The following is a 16,882-nucleotide window of genomic DNA, read 5'->3' on the forward strand; positions in this document are numbered from 1 at the left end:
TTTCCTTGGTGAGGAATTAGTGATACAATGAGAGACTGTAATAGACTTCCTTTACACTGTAATCATTTTCTAATGGTATCTGCCAGTTTGCAGTTTTTAGATTAGTAAACCCTTTTCAACAGAAATGGCAGCCTAAAGCCTAACACTGACTCAAGAAATGCTGCATGACCTGTGTTGTCATTTAAATTGAGCAGTTCTCCATAACTGCAATTTTGTAGCCCAGGATGGGCTGGCTGGGGTCACCTGTTGTGGGAGATGCACTATGCATTTGTATGAAGATAAACTGGTTGGAGTAGTTGCACGTTCCACTTTAAATCAAATATTGAAATATAGACATGATCAAATGTGTACAGCTACAAGCTGAAGGTGGTCTGTTGTGGGAGACAAAGCATCTATAATTGAGAGGCATTATATTCCTTGATTGTTTACCATAAATACCCATGGGTTGTAAAATAACATATTGCTGCTCATAAATTATGATAAAATTATTGATAAAATTATGTCAGATCCATTGTATATGCACTAATAGGTCTAATGAATAATAATGAATCTATATTGCCATTTTCTGTCTGCCAAAGTCAGGAGTTATATTATCCCTTCCAATGAAACGAGTAAATTTAATTCAGGCTATGTAATAGTAAAATATAAACAAAATACGACAACGCAACGATAATGCACACTGAATCAGTTAGTTTAAGCCTCTAACTTCCCCTAGTTTAAACTTCTAACTTCTCTTATAACTAAATCATGTGACGTGGTTGGGCCGTCCATCCATTACTCATTTGGGTGTTAGTAGGTATGGTAGAGGCCACGTCCTGTGTAGTTGACGCAAGATCGTGAGAAGAGCTTGGGGGGAAAGTCAGGTGATTGGAAGTCAGAAGTTCCAATGAACGGACGTATTTATTTTTCAACAAAGCCACAACGCGTTCGCCTTTGATTGGGTAAGGCGCTCGTCCCATAGCATACTGTCCAATCATACAAAAACGTTGAGTTTCCGTTGAATACGAACGTTCACCGGACCCCTTGCACCGCTGTGGTGATTACGTCACGCATCTAATACACCCGTTTTCATTACGTACGGAGTTCTGGGGCAAGGCGGCAGCTTGATGCGGTAAATATTGGGAGAGATCACATTGAAGAGTTACACAGGAGAAGAGCATCAACTCAGAGATATACTATTCCTGCCAAGGTAAACTTCGTCTTAACTTCATTTTTCACGAACCAGAAAGTAACTCGAGAGGCTGGATACCTTTTTAAAATAACGTTACAATGATTTGTCGCAATAAGTACTGGACTGTTTCAAGATGCTGGAGCATGGCGAGCTAATGTTATCTCATAACTGTGTCGATGTCTGGATTGCTGGCTAACATGGGATTCTGTTTTTTTCCGTGTCTCACTTTGCCTGGCCATTCTCTGTAGTTACCATCTTATTGGTAAGTTTCTTTGCTAGCTAGCCATCTTAAACATCTGACCAGGGGTAAATCGATTTGAGGTTGATGTATAATTTTATCTTGTAATGAAACATTATTCTTCATCGTTTTTTACCAACGTATCTAAACTAATTTCGTTCAGTGGTATATTTAATTCCATGTTGGGAGGATTACGGCATTAGTAGGAGAAAGCGGAATTTGCTGAAGGTGCATTTGCACCTGATCCCCCCAGTTTTGTACGGACGATTATACTAGCTAGTCTAGCTAATTTAGCTAGCTGTTCGGGCACAAGAGGGGAGTATGTATGTTTTTTTCCAATCATTCTGCTCTAATAATGTGTCGTACCAATTGGTTTCAAACTATGCGCCGGTCAGACTTCTTTTTATAAATATATTTTAGAGATGACAGTCCAGCTAGCCGGTTATAAACACGCTTTTCACAAATTGCTTTTCTGCATGAGTCATGGTTTCGTGTAAGGCACGCTATTTCTCCACGCCGCATGTCGTCTTGTCCCGGGACACAATTGCAGTTAAAATAAAATTTATTTACAGTCAATCTCAGTATAATTCATATTTAATATTAGCCCTTTTATGTTAGCTTTAGCTCGAGCTTCACACAGGGTATGCTCTGGACGCACGGACTGCGTCCCAAAAGTGTACTAGCAACTATTGATAGCTAACTAGCTAATTTAGCCAGATCGAACGTGGTCAGTTGTCTTTACAGCAGACTAGTTAATTTGCTAAATACATCGCAGTACGAATGTCGTATCTGTACTGGATGTCCGGTGTATCTATTACCTTCATTAACTCCGTGTCTGCTCCCTTCTTCAAAGTTAAAGCGTCTGTGCTGTGTTGGAAATAATTTACTGGCCTGTTGTCTGTATGCGCGTTATAAGAGTTCTGTTATAAAATTTGAAGTACAGCCATTAATCCGACGAGAATAACAATTTAACGGGTTTTCAGCAGCGTCTCTCACGACTGTCTCATTGCAGTATCAGCTACAAAACATTGCTTTGTTGCCAAGATGCTCTGCAGGGATTATCTTAATCGTAACATATAAAATAGTCGGCAATAGTTTGAAGTTTTTCCGTAACCCTGTACCAGTATTTCCAGTAATGCTGTACCAGTCTTGCGTTAAATAGGCTAAACCAGTTTAACTGGCTAACAAGCTAATTTATAGAAAACTACGTTCTGGGGTTTTCAACCTTTTGGCTAGTTTTCTGTCGCTTCGTAAATTCTGGCACTCCTTACACGTTTACTCAAACATATAGCATAACGCAGCACTCTAAGGGTATGATCGATATGTGATGTCAATAAGGAAATCATAGTGATTAAGCTTGATTCTACGTTTGCAACAGAGGTGCAGTGTTCAAGGCGCAAGGGTCGAAGCCTGCTCCATTCTTCTTTACCAACATATGAGACAACCTTATTTGTTCGAACGTATGAGGGGAAAAAATTGACTTGTGAATTGTCCTTGTATCAATGTTTCCCTCGCCATTTCAGTTTCAAATTCTGCACAGTAGTCAGATAAAGAGAAGCTGATACCATGCTTTTTTGATACCATGAGAATTGGTAGCTGTAATGAAGCTGCGTGATCAGAAATGTTTTGGCAAAGTGATATTAGTATAACATGTATAATGTCACATGGTTTGCTATTATTTTAGGGTCTTACCTCAAAAGACTTTTTTTTTTTTACTACCGTTATTAGTTAAGTAGTGGGCCTATATGGCTGTAATGGCACATCTCAAAGTCCACTTTGTGCATATATTTACCCCCTGATGGCAAGTGTGTGGTGCTTGCATAAAACCATAAAAAGTGCTCTGGATGGTGCAGCAAATGAAGACAGTGCATTTTAGTCAGGGAGAAGGCATTATATATTGCAGTGAGCTCAGATGGTGTCATATTGCTGGATTTGTATACAATGGAAATAGAGACTCTGTCTGAATCTTGAGGATGTTTTCTTGCCCAGCTAGGAAAATCAGTCTCTCTGTAACAGAGAGGTCAGGATTTTTGAAAAAATTCTCCAGCTGCTCCATATATATGCATATACCCAAGCTCCCCAATAAATGTGTGACTTTTACTGTTGACTGTCTTTAACTAATGCGGGAGATATGTTTGTCATCACTCAAGCAAACATTATCAGGCTAATGATTAACCTGTATGATATTGTGGGATAGCAGGGCACATTGGTTCTCTGATGGACAGAAACTGATGTTTTTCCAGATCACATATAATACAGTAGATATGACTGCACTTCAAAGCTAGTTGGAACAATTAATAGTGCTGAGTCATAATTCATAATCATACTTAATGTTTTCTTAAAAGATGCTCTTATCCAGAGCAACTTAAGACAGTATTTACTTGTTATGCATTTTTACCTGAGGTAATTCAGGTTACATACCTTGTCCAACATTTAAACACCAGTGACCCACTTGGGAAATGAACCAGATATTTTCAAGCTATGAGCCCTACTCCTTACCACCACACCATACTAATGTCCTTTATAGGATACATGTGTTATAATTATCGTGCAGTGTTATTTTTTATAACAGTATAAAAATATGGGAGATGGTTGGGGTTAAGGAAAATCAGACATTTTAAGAATGTAAAAATAAGCCCCAGTATTATCAGGTACAGTGTGAAAAGACGCATTTCAAGAAATTGTAATATCTGTAATTTGTATACAAGTCTGATGTTGTTTCAATGTCGGTGAGAGTTCAGTATGCAGATGTATCTGTACCCTGTACTTTCTCTGTTGCATGCATGTGTTGTAAATAGGGAAGTTCATGTATTTACTGATCTGTATGGAAGTGGAATGACATCCCTCTTCATCTAATAGCACAGAGGACCCATGGTGCAGGTCTCTGAACAAAATGGTTATGAAATTGAGTTTGCTGCTGATGTAACCAGGCTCTGTGTTGCATTGAATTGAAGACCATAGGAGTCAAGGATTCCAGCTCTATTTTTCACTCTGGAAAAAGGACGTTGCATTGTGTGTACAGCCACACAGTTCCATACATATGCTAAATGTATGATATAGACACATAGACACAGTCCTCTGAATTGGGGGTGGTGAGGTGGAGAAGGAGACACAGGAGAATCAGGCTTCATGAACCCTGAAATTGATGGAGCTAGCTGATACTATCAGTGACTCACTGATTTAACCCGGTAATAGTGTTCCCTACTGTGGGGTATATAAATTGGTTCTCACCAGCCATTGATTAACAGCAAGTGATAATTCTACTCTTGGTGGATTCATGAAGCCTCGCTTTCTTCTCTAGAGAAAAGGCTTAATCCCAGACTTCTTAGCATTTTCAAGAATATGTCAGTCTTCTCATTCACAGCTAACATCTCACTTTCAGTGGGCTTGAACACACTCATTTTTTCTCAGAGGCAGGAGAGTGGGAGTCCATTTTAAGCACCCCAAAGCAGAAGAACCAAGACGGAAATGCCAGCAGTGAAATAGTACTGAGCATGAAAACAAAGCAATAAGGGGTGAATAATGGTCTTGCAGCAAACCAAAACAGAGCAGAGCAGAACCCTAGTTTCATGCAGGCAGGTGAAGCTCAGACCCGAGCTGCAGAGTTACAGGAATGGGACATGTGACTTACCCTCTTGCCACACGTGGAACTAGAACGGAATAGGACATGCTGCCGGGGATGGGGGGGGGGGGCACAGCGGGCGTGGCTTCACCTCTGGCCCCGCTGTTCCCATCTGTGTGTTGTTTTGCCTGCGCTTTAATGTGTCCCCTCTCTAATGAGCCCCCGTGGGACTAAAGTTACACTCTGCACATAACGCAGAACCATACTGCAGGCAGGCACACTTGCACACCTTGTTGAAGACCGGCAAGACGCTCCACCAGTTGAACACTTTTCCTCACCAAAGTTTGACACAGGTAAAATGATGTTGGAGACGGCTGGCTCTTAGTGTCGAACGTGTAGTGATGCTTTTCATTTCATAAGACCACCTTTGTGAGACCAGGAATGTGATTCATCTGTATACACTACAAATTCATGTAGTGTGTCCTGATGCTCATGTATAGAGCCATAGAGTCATTATTTGTCAGAGTGTGCTAAGCAGCAGTGTGTTGTTGATAAGTTCGAGTGTGGTATGCTGCTGCCTTGGTCTGTGAACTGTTGCCTAACAACGCTGGTGGTGTGCGGACGATGCATGGTTTTCACACTGCGATAACCGTCAGTATTTAGCTCTGAGCTGTTGGTGAAACAGTGGCGATGTCTGTGCTGCCGAAGCGCGAGTTTGCATCGTTGCGCCGGGCTTCATGGACGGGCGTGACGTCTCTGTGTTGTGGAAACAGTGCAGCGATTCAGGGTCACTGCGCTGGCGAGGGACACGCTGGAGCCACCTCGCACATCAATGACAAACGAAACGGTGCTTTACGGGATCGGACAGTCTCGCACGTCTGGGCTAAATGAGGCGTTGGGGAATGGCGGAGCCCTCGTCTGCTGCCTGAGTGGAAGCAGATAAACGTGTGCAGCCGTAGAGAGCTGGGTTGAAGAGTGTGGCGATCGTAGCTGCTCCTGTCTGAGCTAACTGGGAGTATTGGGTTTTACCTTGTACCTGCAAGTGGAGAGCTTCTGTTTGTAAGGCTGTCTGCTCATAGGCCCGGGAAGAGCCTTGTCATTGTGGGCCAGCCTATGGTATTCTAGTGTAGCTGGACTCTGGACCTGAGGGTGCCCAGGTTTTTAGTATGGCTTAAAAGATTGATTTTGAGGAATTTTGGAAGAAATGCCTTTTATCATTTCTAAAAAATGAAGCCTAATAGTGGGTTCCCAAAGCAAAACGGAGGTCAAGGCACAGAGGCAGGGGTAATGTTAGGTTTGGGGAGCTTAACCTTGATTGTTTCAGTGAAACTCAGATGTAAAAATGGCTCATTGAAAGTATAAAGTGACAGAAAAGAATATGTCATGGCTGTGCAGCAAAACAAAAACACTCTGACAATGTCACTGGAGTTGCGTGTCTTATGTGCTGCTGCATGAGGATCCAAAAGTGGTGTTATCACAGTGGCTTTCTTCAAAAACAGGAAGTGGTAAAGCACTGATGATTGATCAATCAGAAAACTCCACAGTGTCATTGTAACAAAGTCCCCTCTTGCCACAGACTGTGCTATGCAAGCCGGAGAAGTGGGACTGTAATCCTGATAGGTTTTTAAACAAGTTCAGTTCTCACCAACCTGATATTTGAGGATCCCAGCTAGGTCACTGGTTAAGGCCATTTGGAGTGGAAGCTGTCCTCTCTGGCCCCGTACTGACCCTAGCTGTGTCATCAGCTGATGTTGACCAGGAGCCCACAGCAGCGGAACAATGTGGTTTCGTTTTACCAGCAGTAGGGGAGGATAGGACGCCTAGGGCCTAGGTTTTCCTCCCAGACACCCTACGATTGGTTTTGATGACATCTACAGAGTGTCGCCTATCTTCCGATGAGCACCTACTCCATTGTAGTGTGCTGGGTGACTTGCAGGACACAAAATAGCTGTTGATTACATTCAAGTGTATCAGAGGATTGCATTTGTCTCACTTCACTGCTCCTGCATGGCTGCTGTGGTTGTCTTGGCAAGACGAGCTTATAATAAATTTGGTGTTTCAGAAAAAAAAGAACATGAGGGGTTGCACTGAAGGGCGAAAAGCATAGAAAAGAGTAAGAAATTAGGCCATCTGATTATGGCAGAAGTCACTTATTTTCCACTGAGCACAAACAACTTGAAGTACCATACAACAAATGCAGTATTGTTATGATTGTAATTCTGTAAAATGTTTTTAACGCTTAGTTTTCATGTGACCTTGTCTTGCCTTAAAAACATGCCTTTTTGGATTACACTGGCTAAAATGTCAGAAGCGTTTCTGTGGCAAAATCAGCAAGATCAGCAAGATCTGTCGGCCATTAAACTGCAGACACAGTGGGAACTATTGGTGATGTAGTATGAGATGCAGTTAATGGCTACACCTGACCAGGTGATTTTGTGAGACCATGTAGCAAAGAATTCCGTCAGACCTGCATGGGAAAGTGTTCATTGGTTGTACTGAGAATGGATCTCTTGTGTTTCTGTATCCTCAGTGACCACTGGTACTTCCACTGGCAAAAAAGTTGTAACTAAAACGGTACCTAAAAAGGTGATCAGAGGTATTACTTGAAAAAGTATTATGTACACCTCATTCAGTGATAAGGCCCCTACTTTGTAGTGAGATGCATTTTAACCAATGAGAGGGGCCCTTACTGTTCTGTTAGATACATATTAACCAATGACATGGCCATTACTTTTCTGTGATTGTGAAGCTGATGTTTGTAAATGGACTTCCCAGTTTTGAGTAGAGTAAGAAGTTTCAAAACAGAATCAGGTGCTTTCCAACGCCACATAGTTTGTACACTGCAGTTAGACTGAGTTAAATTTGGGACACTGCTTGCTGATAATGTTTGAGCTGAAAAAGTGAATTGCATATTCATGGCCGTTTGCTGTATATATGCAGGAAGCACAAAATAAATAACTTTGCTTGTGCTTGCTGTGTAACCCCTAACTCATCGATGCAGTTGCCGTGCTTCGTGGCCACATTGAGAAGCAGGCAGGCAGTAATAAATGCTGGCAGCTCCACCTCCTCAAAAAACCTGGAAAAATGTGCTCCTAGAAGAAGGGGATTATAAGGTCATTAGCTACAGTTTGATTAATTCTGCACTTATTACCAACTTTGTATCTGTCAAAGTTATATTTAATTATTTTGGATGGGGTAAACAAGAAGCAGGAAGGAAAAGCACGGAAGAAAACTGAAAATGCAGAGAAAAAGGTGGGACATGGAATTATTCATTTTGACAAATGAAATGCGCCCTTTTTTAAAAAAAAATTGTATTGACTCTACAATAATCATAAGCATAACTGGAGAATGGCCTTAGGTCTTCTTTAAGGACCAGTTCAGCCTCCATGTCTGAACACAGGAGTGCTGAGGCTGTAGTTCTCCTGGTCCTGGAAGCAGAAGATCTGAAATTCATCTGAAAGGGGATGGATGTACTGTATCAGTTGCTGATGTGTACATTGCACACAGTGAAACTTCCTTGCGAGCTTTTATCAACGCGGAGCGTTGCTTTACTGTAATGTTTTGAGCATTATCATTAATCTGTACTTTAGGCCTTATCAAGGGCAATGTACATGTCAGATGTGTTGTGCAAGCCTTTTCTTTATGACTGGATTTTTCGTCCACCAAAGCAATCCATCACATGTTACTCAACTGTAAAATTCCGGGTGACCTAAATTGAGTGTGAGAGAGAGACAGAGACAAAGAATCGCTGTTAGGTGAAACCACAGGGAGACATAAGATGACTCCGACACAGGTATACAACTGTGCATAACAAGGAGAAATCCTTGAGGGTGTGTGGAATGAGGTCACATGAGTAGAGGAAAGGCGGGGTCTCTCCCTCATGTCTTTTTATAGTGCAACCCCCCACAACCATCATTTTCAACCCATTTAATCCGGTCCAGTTTCCTTCCTGCCTTGTTCCGTCATATGAACCTATTCTAGGAATGAATTGCATAGTGATTTTAGGTGTGTTTGGCTATTCATTCACTCCTGTGTGCTCAGGGACCTGGCCGTCTACTGCATTTTTGTGAGGTTTAGACACGAGTCGGGTTCTATTTTTACCTTTGTCACCTGTGACCTTTTTATTCATTGTCTGGATGTATTACAAGGACAAAGACAGATAGCGTACCAGTGTTTCTGCTGGAAATGCTAATCCTGTTAGCATTTGGCATTTACCAATGGCAGGAATATTTATTATGGTTCTTAACATGCTGGCATGACAGTAGGTGTTACATAGAGGTCTCCCTCATCACAAGGCCTCTCATACTGGGTACCTGTTTTTCTGCAACTCCAACGGGCTACTCCTAGCATTGTGCAATTGAGTTGTACAATACAACTCAGTTGTGGATCTCAATAGCGGCATGCACTATCTGTTTGGAACAATAGTTATTCCAATTGAAAGTGGGCTCATTTTAACATGAGCCTTGGATATTTGAGACTTGAAAGTTGGCACATACAGTAGTGCCTTTGCTGTAATGAATGAGGCACATTTTCATGTTTGCACTAGGAATGTATGAGTAATCATTATTGTCATGGCTGAGCCCTTTTCTGACGTTAAAAATTAACTCATTAACCTGCGAGTTCCGCAATAACAGTTGAGTTCATACTACAAACGACTCTTTCCACCTGTAGCTACATTGCTACTAAATGTAGTGCCATTTAATAGCAGTTGGGTAGGTGTAGGTTGACAATATACGGACAATGCTTAACAAAAAACAAGTTCAAGGCCAAAGTAAAGAAGGGGAAAAAATATGGGCATCTCTTATAACAGGAAACACAATCTCAGAACAGTCAGGATGTAGCTCTGTCTCTGTTATATCCGTACGACTTTGGTAGCCTGTGTTCCATTTGTGTTTCTGACACTCTGTTAAGACTGTGTTACTTATTCTAAATTGAACTGAGCGTTGAACTGTCTGGCTGCTGGATTTGAAGGGTTCAAGGGTTCTGTGTTCAGGCGCACGGGTGCCAGCTGCATTTGGCAGACAGTTAACTGTGAGATTCGCAGCAGAGACGTAGGCCTACCCTTTCAGTGGGATGTCCTGGGATTGGGAGAATTCCACGAATCCAGTGTATTGAGGGACACGTCTCTGTGAGGTTATTTTGCTCTTAATGTGGAACACTCACAAGAATCACTCACAACAATCACAGGTCTTTCAGCATTGGCTCATTCTTGAAATTGTTCTGTTAATTAGGCCTGTACTCTTGAAGCCTGGAAATCTGTGTATAGTCTAGCTATGTATTTCATCAACCATTCATATAAACTCATCATAATTGTTCAGTACTAATCACTGAGATTGACATTAAGGGTTAACCATTCTTACCATTGTCACCGTGGTGTGCATATTACTGACTTATCCAGGCGTGTCTGAAATGGAGGTCAGAGTGGAGGTCTAATGGTGTGTGAAGAGCTTTAGTATGATGCATTTTGCCTGCATATGTTCGCATGAAATGTTTTAGCCTTAAAAGCATACCTGAGCAGGAAGATCACGGCAAGTAATGACCACATTAATGGGCTCTCAGAGATGTCGGAGTGTAATGTTTCCTTGTGGCGAAACCGGTGAGGAGCGTCGCTGAACGGGAATGCCCGGGTGCGCCTCGTTCACTAATAGCTGCTGCTGCTGTTCGCAGAACGCTTATCTTATCTCCCGCTCCCTTGTTGTTGACATCAGGGCCGCGCGGCTGTAAGGATGAGTAGCAATGGATAAAGGCGAATTGGCCCTGTTTACAGTGTGTCCTCACAGCCGCCTTAAAGGACAACAAAGCGCCGAACCTGACCTTTCGGAGTGTATCACGTCCTGAAATCCACGGGCGAAAGTGCCAGAATCGAGCGTCTTCCCTTTGAAGCGCGGTATAGCTGCGGCCGCCAGTGTCTGCGGTGCTGTGGCTGGGATTTCGGGTAATAATGCAGCCCAACCAGCAGCTAGCTTTGAACACCAAACGGCTCTTTTCAACCACTCCCCATTCAAGCATTTACTTTTACATTTATTTATTACGTAGATGCACTTATCCAGCGTGCCTTACAGAAAGTGCATTTGATAGGGTTCGGCATGTAGCCGTATAGATACTGAATCGTTAGCGCTATGCTTACATTTACATCGCATTTACTTTCAGTCATATTCCTGACCCTCTTATCTAGAGCGACTTACGAAAGTGCATGTAAGTAGGTTAGACTAAGAGCAGAGAGGATACTAAATCATACCTGTCACAATCTGATAGGAGTAGGAACCATTACATAACATGTCATATTCTGTTCGGGGCCGTAGTGGGTGCAGGATGAAGTCGGAGGATATTGCAAATGTGTTTGAGGATGGAGCATGAATGTTTAGACTTCAGTGAATGTTTGAACGTTGAATACTTATTAGTGCCGTAGGGAATGTAGTACCGTTGTGGGTCACGTTGCCACGGTGAGTGGTGCTGTAAGGCGTACGGGTGTAAGCAGGAGTGTGTGGGGAGGTCAGGGCCCGGGCCCGTGGTTGTGCTGACAGCTGTACGTTTTGTGCCCCTCCCCAGGCGCCCCCTGCAGTCTGCAGATGAATCCCGAGCAGCCGCCTCCGTACCCGGGCCCCGGCCCCAGCGCCCCGGGATACCCCCCCCAGGGCTACCCCCCTCCCAACATGATGCAGCCCAACCCTGGCTTCCCCGCCTACCCCAACTACCCCCAAGGGCCCGGAGGCCCCTACCCGGGCCCGGGACAGCCGCCCTACCAGGGGTACCCACAGGCACAGTACGGATGGCAGAACGGTCCCCCACCAGGACCCATGTATGGGGAGGCTCCAAAAAATACAGGTGAGGGGGAGAAGGGGGAGAAATTGATTACGGTATTATAAAATTCAAGAGCTAAAAAGCCATATAATTACAATGTAATTGTACCATTACCATTATAACAGGGCAGTTTTTTTCCCAGCAGAGCAAAACAGATAAAAAGAAAATGTGAAAACAAAATGCCACAAGCCCTCCTCTACCATATATTGTCAGTAATATTTTACATTAATATTATAATGTGTATTTGGATTGTGATGCTCCCTCATCATGTCAGTCTGCCCTCTAAAGGAGAAGTTCAGTCTCACCACAGCAGGAAGATGGTTTGTCGGAGTGGCTTTGACCACTTATTAACAGCTGGAGGTGCAAACTGAGTTCTCATAGTCTCTCATTTCCTCCCTCCTCACTGAAACGCCAACATCGTCTTCACAGCGAGCTGGTGGCTCTCTCTGACTGCCTGAGCCCTGTGCTGAGAGGCAGGGACCTGCTGTCTCTCCTGTTCGAGCGTTGGTGGTCCCTTCTAAGAATGTCCCCAGGAGAAAGCTGGCCCTCAGGGGGGTTCAGGACCCCGGGGGGGGAACCTACCTGTCATAACTGCTGGAGTTGCTGAGTCACTCTGTAACAGTGCAGTGTTGCTAAGCACCAGAGGTTGCACCAGACTTGAGTAACAGCGGTGAGCAGTTGTGGAACATACTTTAAACTTCTAGAATGTCCAGTCTTCCAGAGGAGCTGGCAGCTGTTTTTGACGTGCTGTTCAGTGAATTATTTTGTAATTTGTTAGAACAGTTCCCAGCAGACACTCTCCTGTAATGAGTGACTGGTTTAATCTAATGGCTGCATAGGCTGGTGGATGGTTTAGGAGTGTTTCGTGGCTCATGTGTTCATTATGGCTGCACGTTTGTGTTCACTAATCATTGGCGGAAAGCAAACAATACTCTGTGTCTGGATGTCTCACAGGGCACAGTACGGAATAATTCAATTACTAACTTGGAGAGATCTTAGGGATAAATGGTCGGGCCTGTTCATTTTTCATAAAGGAGACCACTCTATAAGGTAAATAATTCCAATCAGGCTCATTGTTAAGTACGATCTGGAGGGAGAGCCTCCAGGGATGTAGGCCGTGTAACAGCCCCAGACCCAGCGTGGCAGATACACAGTGCTGCTGTGTAGAATAATACGTCTTCTGTATGCCATCTGGCAGTATTCAGAGGCAGACATAATGCTTTGTGGCTGTTCATTGTAGGTGGCGTCACTCTCTTTTACACAGTCTTTTCTCTCATGCACTGCTGCATGTGAAAGATGCTTGTCAAACTTGCCAGAAGCTTCAGTTCACACATACAGGTGAACCAGATTAGTAAAATGATTTCCCGCCACTTGATGGAAGCACTTATGAATGTAACACTTAATTATTTAGCGTGAAGCTGACTGAAGTAAGCTAGCTGACAACCTAATATGTTTGTGCTCAGCGTTAGTGACATCCTGGGTACTGTAGAATATGGTAACCCATACAAATATTAAAAATTCCATTTATTCCTCCAGTTTCTCTCCAGCTGATCATTTTGTTTGACATCAGCAACCGATCACCCTCACTAATATCATTTGGATAGTACCAAAAGAAATTCTGTAAACATGCCAATACTAATTGGAAACAGCAGTGCAATTACTGTCAGGACTTTTCAGATGCGTAATCTGTTCTCCACTTAACGGGACTACATCTTTCCATAGCGGGATACAGAAACTTCCTCCCCGTCAGCCAATCAGCACCCCACACTGGATTTCCCATTATGATGTCATAATAGTGTACGGAAACTGACCCCAGGTCAGGGCAGGGTGTGATGCTGGTCTGTGCAGGTTGGTGATCTGCAGTGTGGAGGCCCTCTCTATCAGCCCGGGCTCAAGTGCCTTCTGCCTGGATCAGCACTCAGCAGTCAGCACAGTGTGGACAGCCAGGGAGGAAGTGGCCTGCTAACAGTGAATGCAGATAAAAGGGAAACTGATACGACTGGAGGGGAGAGCTCTGATTGGTTAGCGCTCTCGCAGCCGCTGTGCTGTTGCTGTGCCATTTGACCCTCTTATGCGGCTGCTACCCGCGGGGCGAGATTGACAGGAGAGACCGGATTGTAGGAACGGGACCAATCGATTGGCCAGCAGCCCCGGGCCTGTCCCGGTCATGAAACAGCAGAGCCGAGGGTGGAGCGTGACCTGTGTTACGCGGAACCAGGAACGGGCAGGACAGGAAGTTTGTGTTTATAAATAGGTTAGAATTTGAGCTTCAGCTCTGAATGCCATACATGGATGTTTAAAAATGACGAGTGCCTCGTGGTGTTTGTTTATGTGGTCATCAGTGCAGTTTCACTGCTTCCAGGGAAGTTATTGGTCACTGTAATGCTTGTGTGAGAGGGTTGAGAATAGATAAGGTGGAAGGCATCTCTGATGCATGGAAGCCTTTCCTGGGAGCACAAGGATGTGAACTGTAAGACTATAGGGAGATTGACATTGGTCTGGACACATTCTCATCATTATGATACCTCTGGAGTCTGCCAGATCAGCACTAGGACAAGCTTTACTTAAAACACACCTATTGCATAGATTGCTAATATCCTTAACTACACTTATTACATCAAGAGTATTTTCTGTAATGAGACTTTCGGTCTCAACTCCCACACCACCCATAAAACTGCCCTGACTGTAGCCCTGAGAAAACATTTGCTCACAGAGACAACAGAAGAGAGTGACTTGTGTACAGTATGCGAAGTCATTATGCAAATAAATGATCTTTCTATCTGCCGGCAGGAGTAAGACGCTTTGTTAGGCCCAACCTCCTGACAAGGCCAGCAGATAAAGAGTAATTGACTCAAAGGTCAGTGTGGTGTGGCTCCATGAAAGGCCCGGAGCAGTATTTCCTTATTCCAGTTTGACTTCTCTGCACTGAAAATGCGATACGTCTAAAACAGTCAGATGGAAAAATGACTGGATATAATGGCTGTTTTCTCGTCTCACAAAGTGTGCCTCAGCCCTATGTTTACCAAAGGTGGTATGTATTCTGCCTCATGCGCTGTGGTCTGTAAGCCACTGCACTGCTTTAATTGAACGCAGGTAACATGATCTAAACTAACTCCCTGGCAACAACTGCGCCAGTCTATTTAGAGAGGGAGAGGCAGAGGGACACACACGCGCACACACACGCGCACACACACACACACACACTTACACATACACTAATCATTGGCAGGCAGTAGGATTTGACTGGAGCATATTGTTATAGCTGGCTGATGAAATACAGTGCAGCCTTTACTGAACACAGGCAGTGTGAAAGGGCTGCTCTTTGGTTCTCAGATCCGCACCGGTGTGAACCCCAGCAGGTGTTTCCTGGTAGCAGGAAGGTCGCCGTGGCAGCAGGCCCTCTGTGATGTTAGCGTTGCCGTGGTGGTCGGTTGCTGAAACGTGACACGCGCTCCAGGTCAGGAACGACGGGAGCATGCGCTGGGAATTTCCACGGCCTGCCCCCCGGCCGACTGGTTAATCCCCCTGCTCTGGGTCGCGGCGACGGAGGAACGCCCCGCCCACCCGAGCGTCGTATGCAGCAGTGGGACTCTATAGAGGTGGGGGCTGACAGGACTCCAGGCTGCTTGGAAGCGGAGACTTGTGACCGATTATCTAGTGAATCGCCACCGAAAGGGCAGCCTTTGCTCCGTGTGTGTGAATGCACGAGGGTGTGTTCAGATAAGGAGCAAACACAGGTGGCACAGAGGCAGGAGGCGCCTGGCACCTGTGTGACTGCCGGCCTTTGTGTGGCGAAAGGGGCCGTTCGGGTGGGGTTTGTGTGTACTGTGAGGGTCTCTCCTTGGCACATACGGTATGCCGTAGGCCTGTATCAGGGGCTCCACGGACACCGCCATCTCCTGTCGAGATTCATAGAACCTCTCCATGGCAACAGGAGTGTGGTTGCTAAAGCCGTTTATCTTACAAAGTTTACAGAGCATGGGAAACCAATATGGCAGTGGATAAGCATGGTACAGTGCTGGACAGTGAATCTTTTTTCCCTCTCTTCTGTCCCTCTTTCTCTCAGTGTACGTGGTGGAGGAGAGAAGACGAGATGACACGGGGGACACCTGCCTCACCGCCTGCTGGACAGCGCTCTGTTGCTGCTGCCTTTGGGACATGCTTACCTAGCGCCCCTCTCTCTACACGGCCCTCCCCACCAACCCCCACCAACCCCCATCAACCCCCACCGACCCCATGCCGCCGTAGCCACCCCACTCCTGACGTGTCTTCAGTGGGAACAGAAGTTCTGTAGCGCTCTGCCCATTGAACACGTCCCTTCCCCGTGAACCCCGCCCACAGCCCCACCCATAACCCCGCCCACAGCTCTGAAGGACACTGCGCTCTAATGAGGTGCACTGTCTCCGCCCACACCGATGCTGTGAATGTTTGAATGTTGCACAACAGCAGTGGGTGTGGCCGTCTGCTTTTAAATGAACTGATGTATGTCCTTTAAATTAAATGCATTTTAATCAGTTTGTTAAATAAATTGCATTTCTAAAGGTACGGAAATTATTTCTGTTCATGTTAATGTATGTTTTCCTAGAAAAGTCAACAAACCTTATTTTTCTGTTGATTTTACATAGGCCTAAATAGAAAAAAAACTGGAGCTCTTCTTTTAATACTTACATTCCTAGAAAATATAAATTAACTGCAAGTGAAAAACCAAAAATGTTATTACGCGAGACATGAGAATTGCACAAAAAATAAATATTCATAAAAGAACTTTCAGAATGAATATCTCTGTGTATTGTTGATACTTGGAAAATGTTTGTCCCTCAGGGTTTTGGCACACAAGAAATCTGTGCTGTAACAATATGTGTGGCTTTACTTAAGTGTGTAAAGTACAGCAAAGCTGTGCATCTCTGTGCTATAGGTCTAAAGTATGCATAACTGAGCATCTCTGTGGTACATAGGTCTGAAGTGTAGCATATCTGAGCATCTCTGTGGTATATAGGTCTGAAGTATAGCATATCTGAGCATCTCTGTGGTATATAGGTCTGAAGTGTAGCATATCTGAGCATCTCTGTGGCGTAGGTCTAAAGCTTTTGCATCTCTGTGCTGTAGGTCT

General features: G+C 44.4%; 1 protein-coding gene across 1 annotated transcript; it reads left to right on the forward strand.

The window, feature by feature from the left end:
• Positions 1-1,076: 1,076 nt before the first annotated feature.
• LOC118791534 (cysteine-rich and transmembrane domain-containing protein 1-like) lies at positions 1,077-16,448 on the forward strand. Its single transcript, XM_036548924.1, has 3 exons — positions 1,077-1,189; positions 11,521-11,796; positions 15,839-16,448. Exons 2-3 carry the CDS (start codon positions 11,541-11,543, stop codon positions 15,940-15,942), a joined length of 360 nt encoding a protein of 119 aa, XP_036404817.1. The 5' UTR covers positions 1,077-1,189; positions 11,521-11,540; the 3' UTR covers positions 15,943-16,448.
• Positions 16,449-16,882: the final 434 nt, after the last annotated feature.

Source organism: Megalops cyprinoides, chromosome 16 (assembly GCF_013368585.1).
Source record: "Megalops cyprinoides isolate fMegCyp1 chromosome 16, fMegCyp1.pri, whole genome shotgun sequence".
NCBI classification, from domain to species: Eukaryota; Metazoa; Chordata; class Actinopteri; order Elopiformes; family Megalopidae; genus Megalops; species Megalops cyprinoides.

Bases quoted from the DNA above. Each gene is read 5' to 3' on its own strand.
- LOC118791534 (XM_036548924.1), top strand. From the start codon at position 11,541: ATGAATCCCGAGCAGCCGCCTCCGTACCCGGGCCCCGGCCCCAGCGCC. The intron at 11,797-15,838 runs GTGAGGGGGAGA...TCTTTCTCTCAG, and splicing joins GGAGGCTCCAAAAAATACAG to TGTACGTGGTGGAGGAGAGA.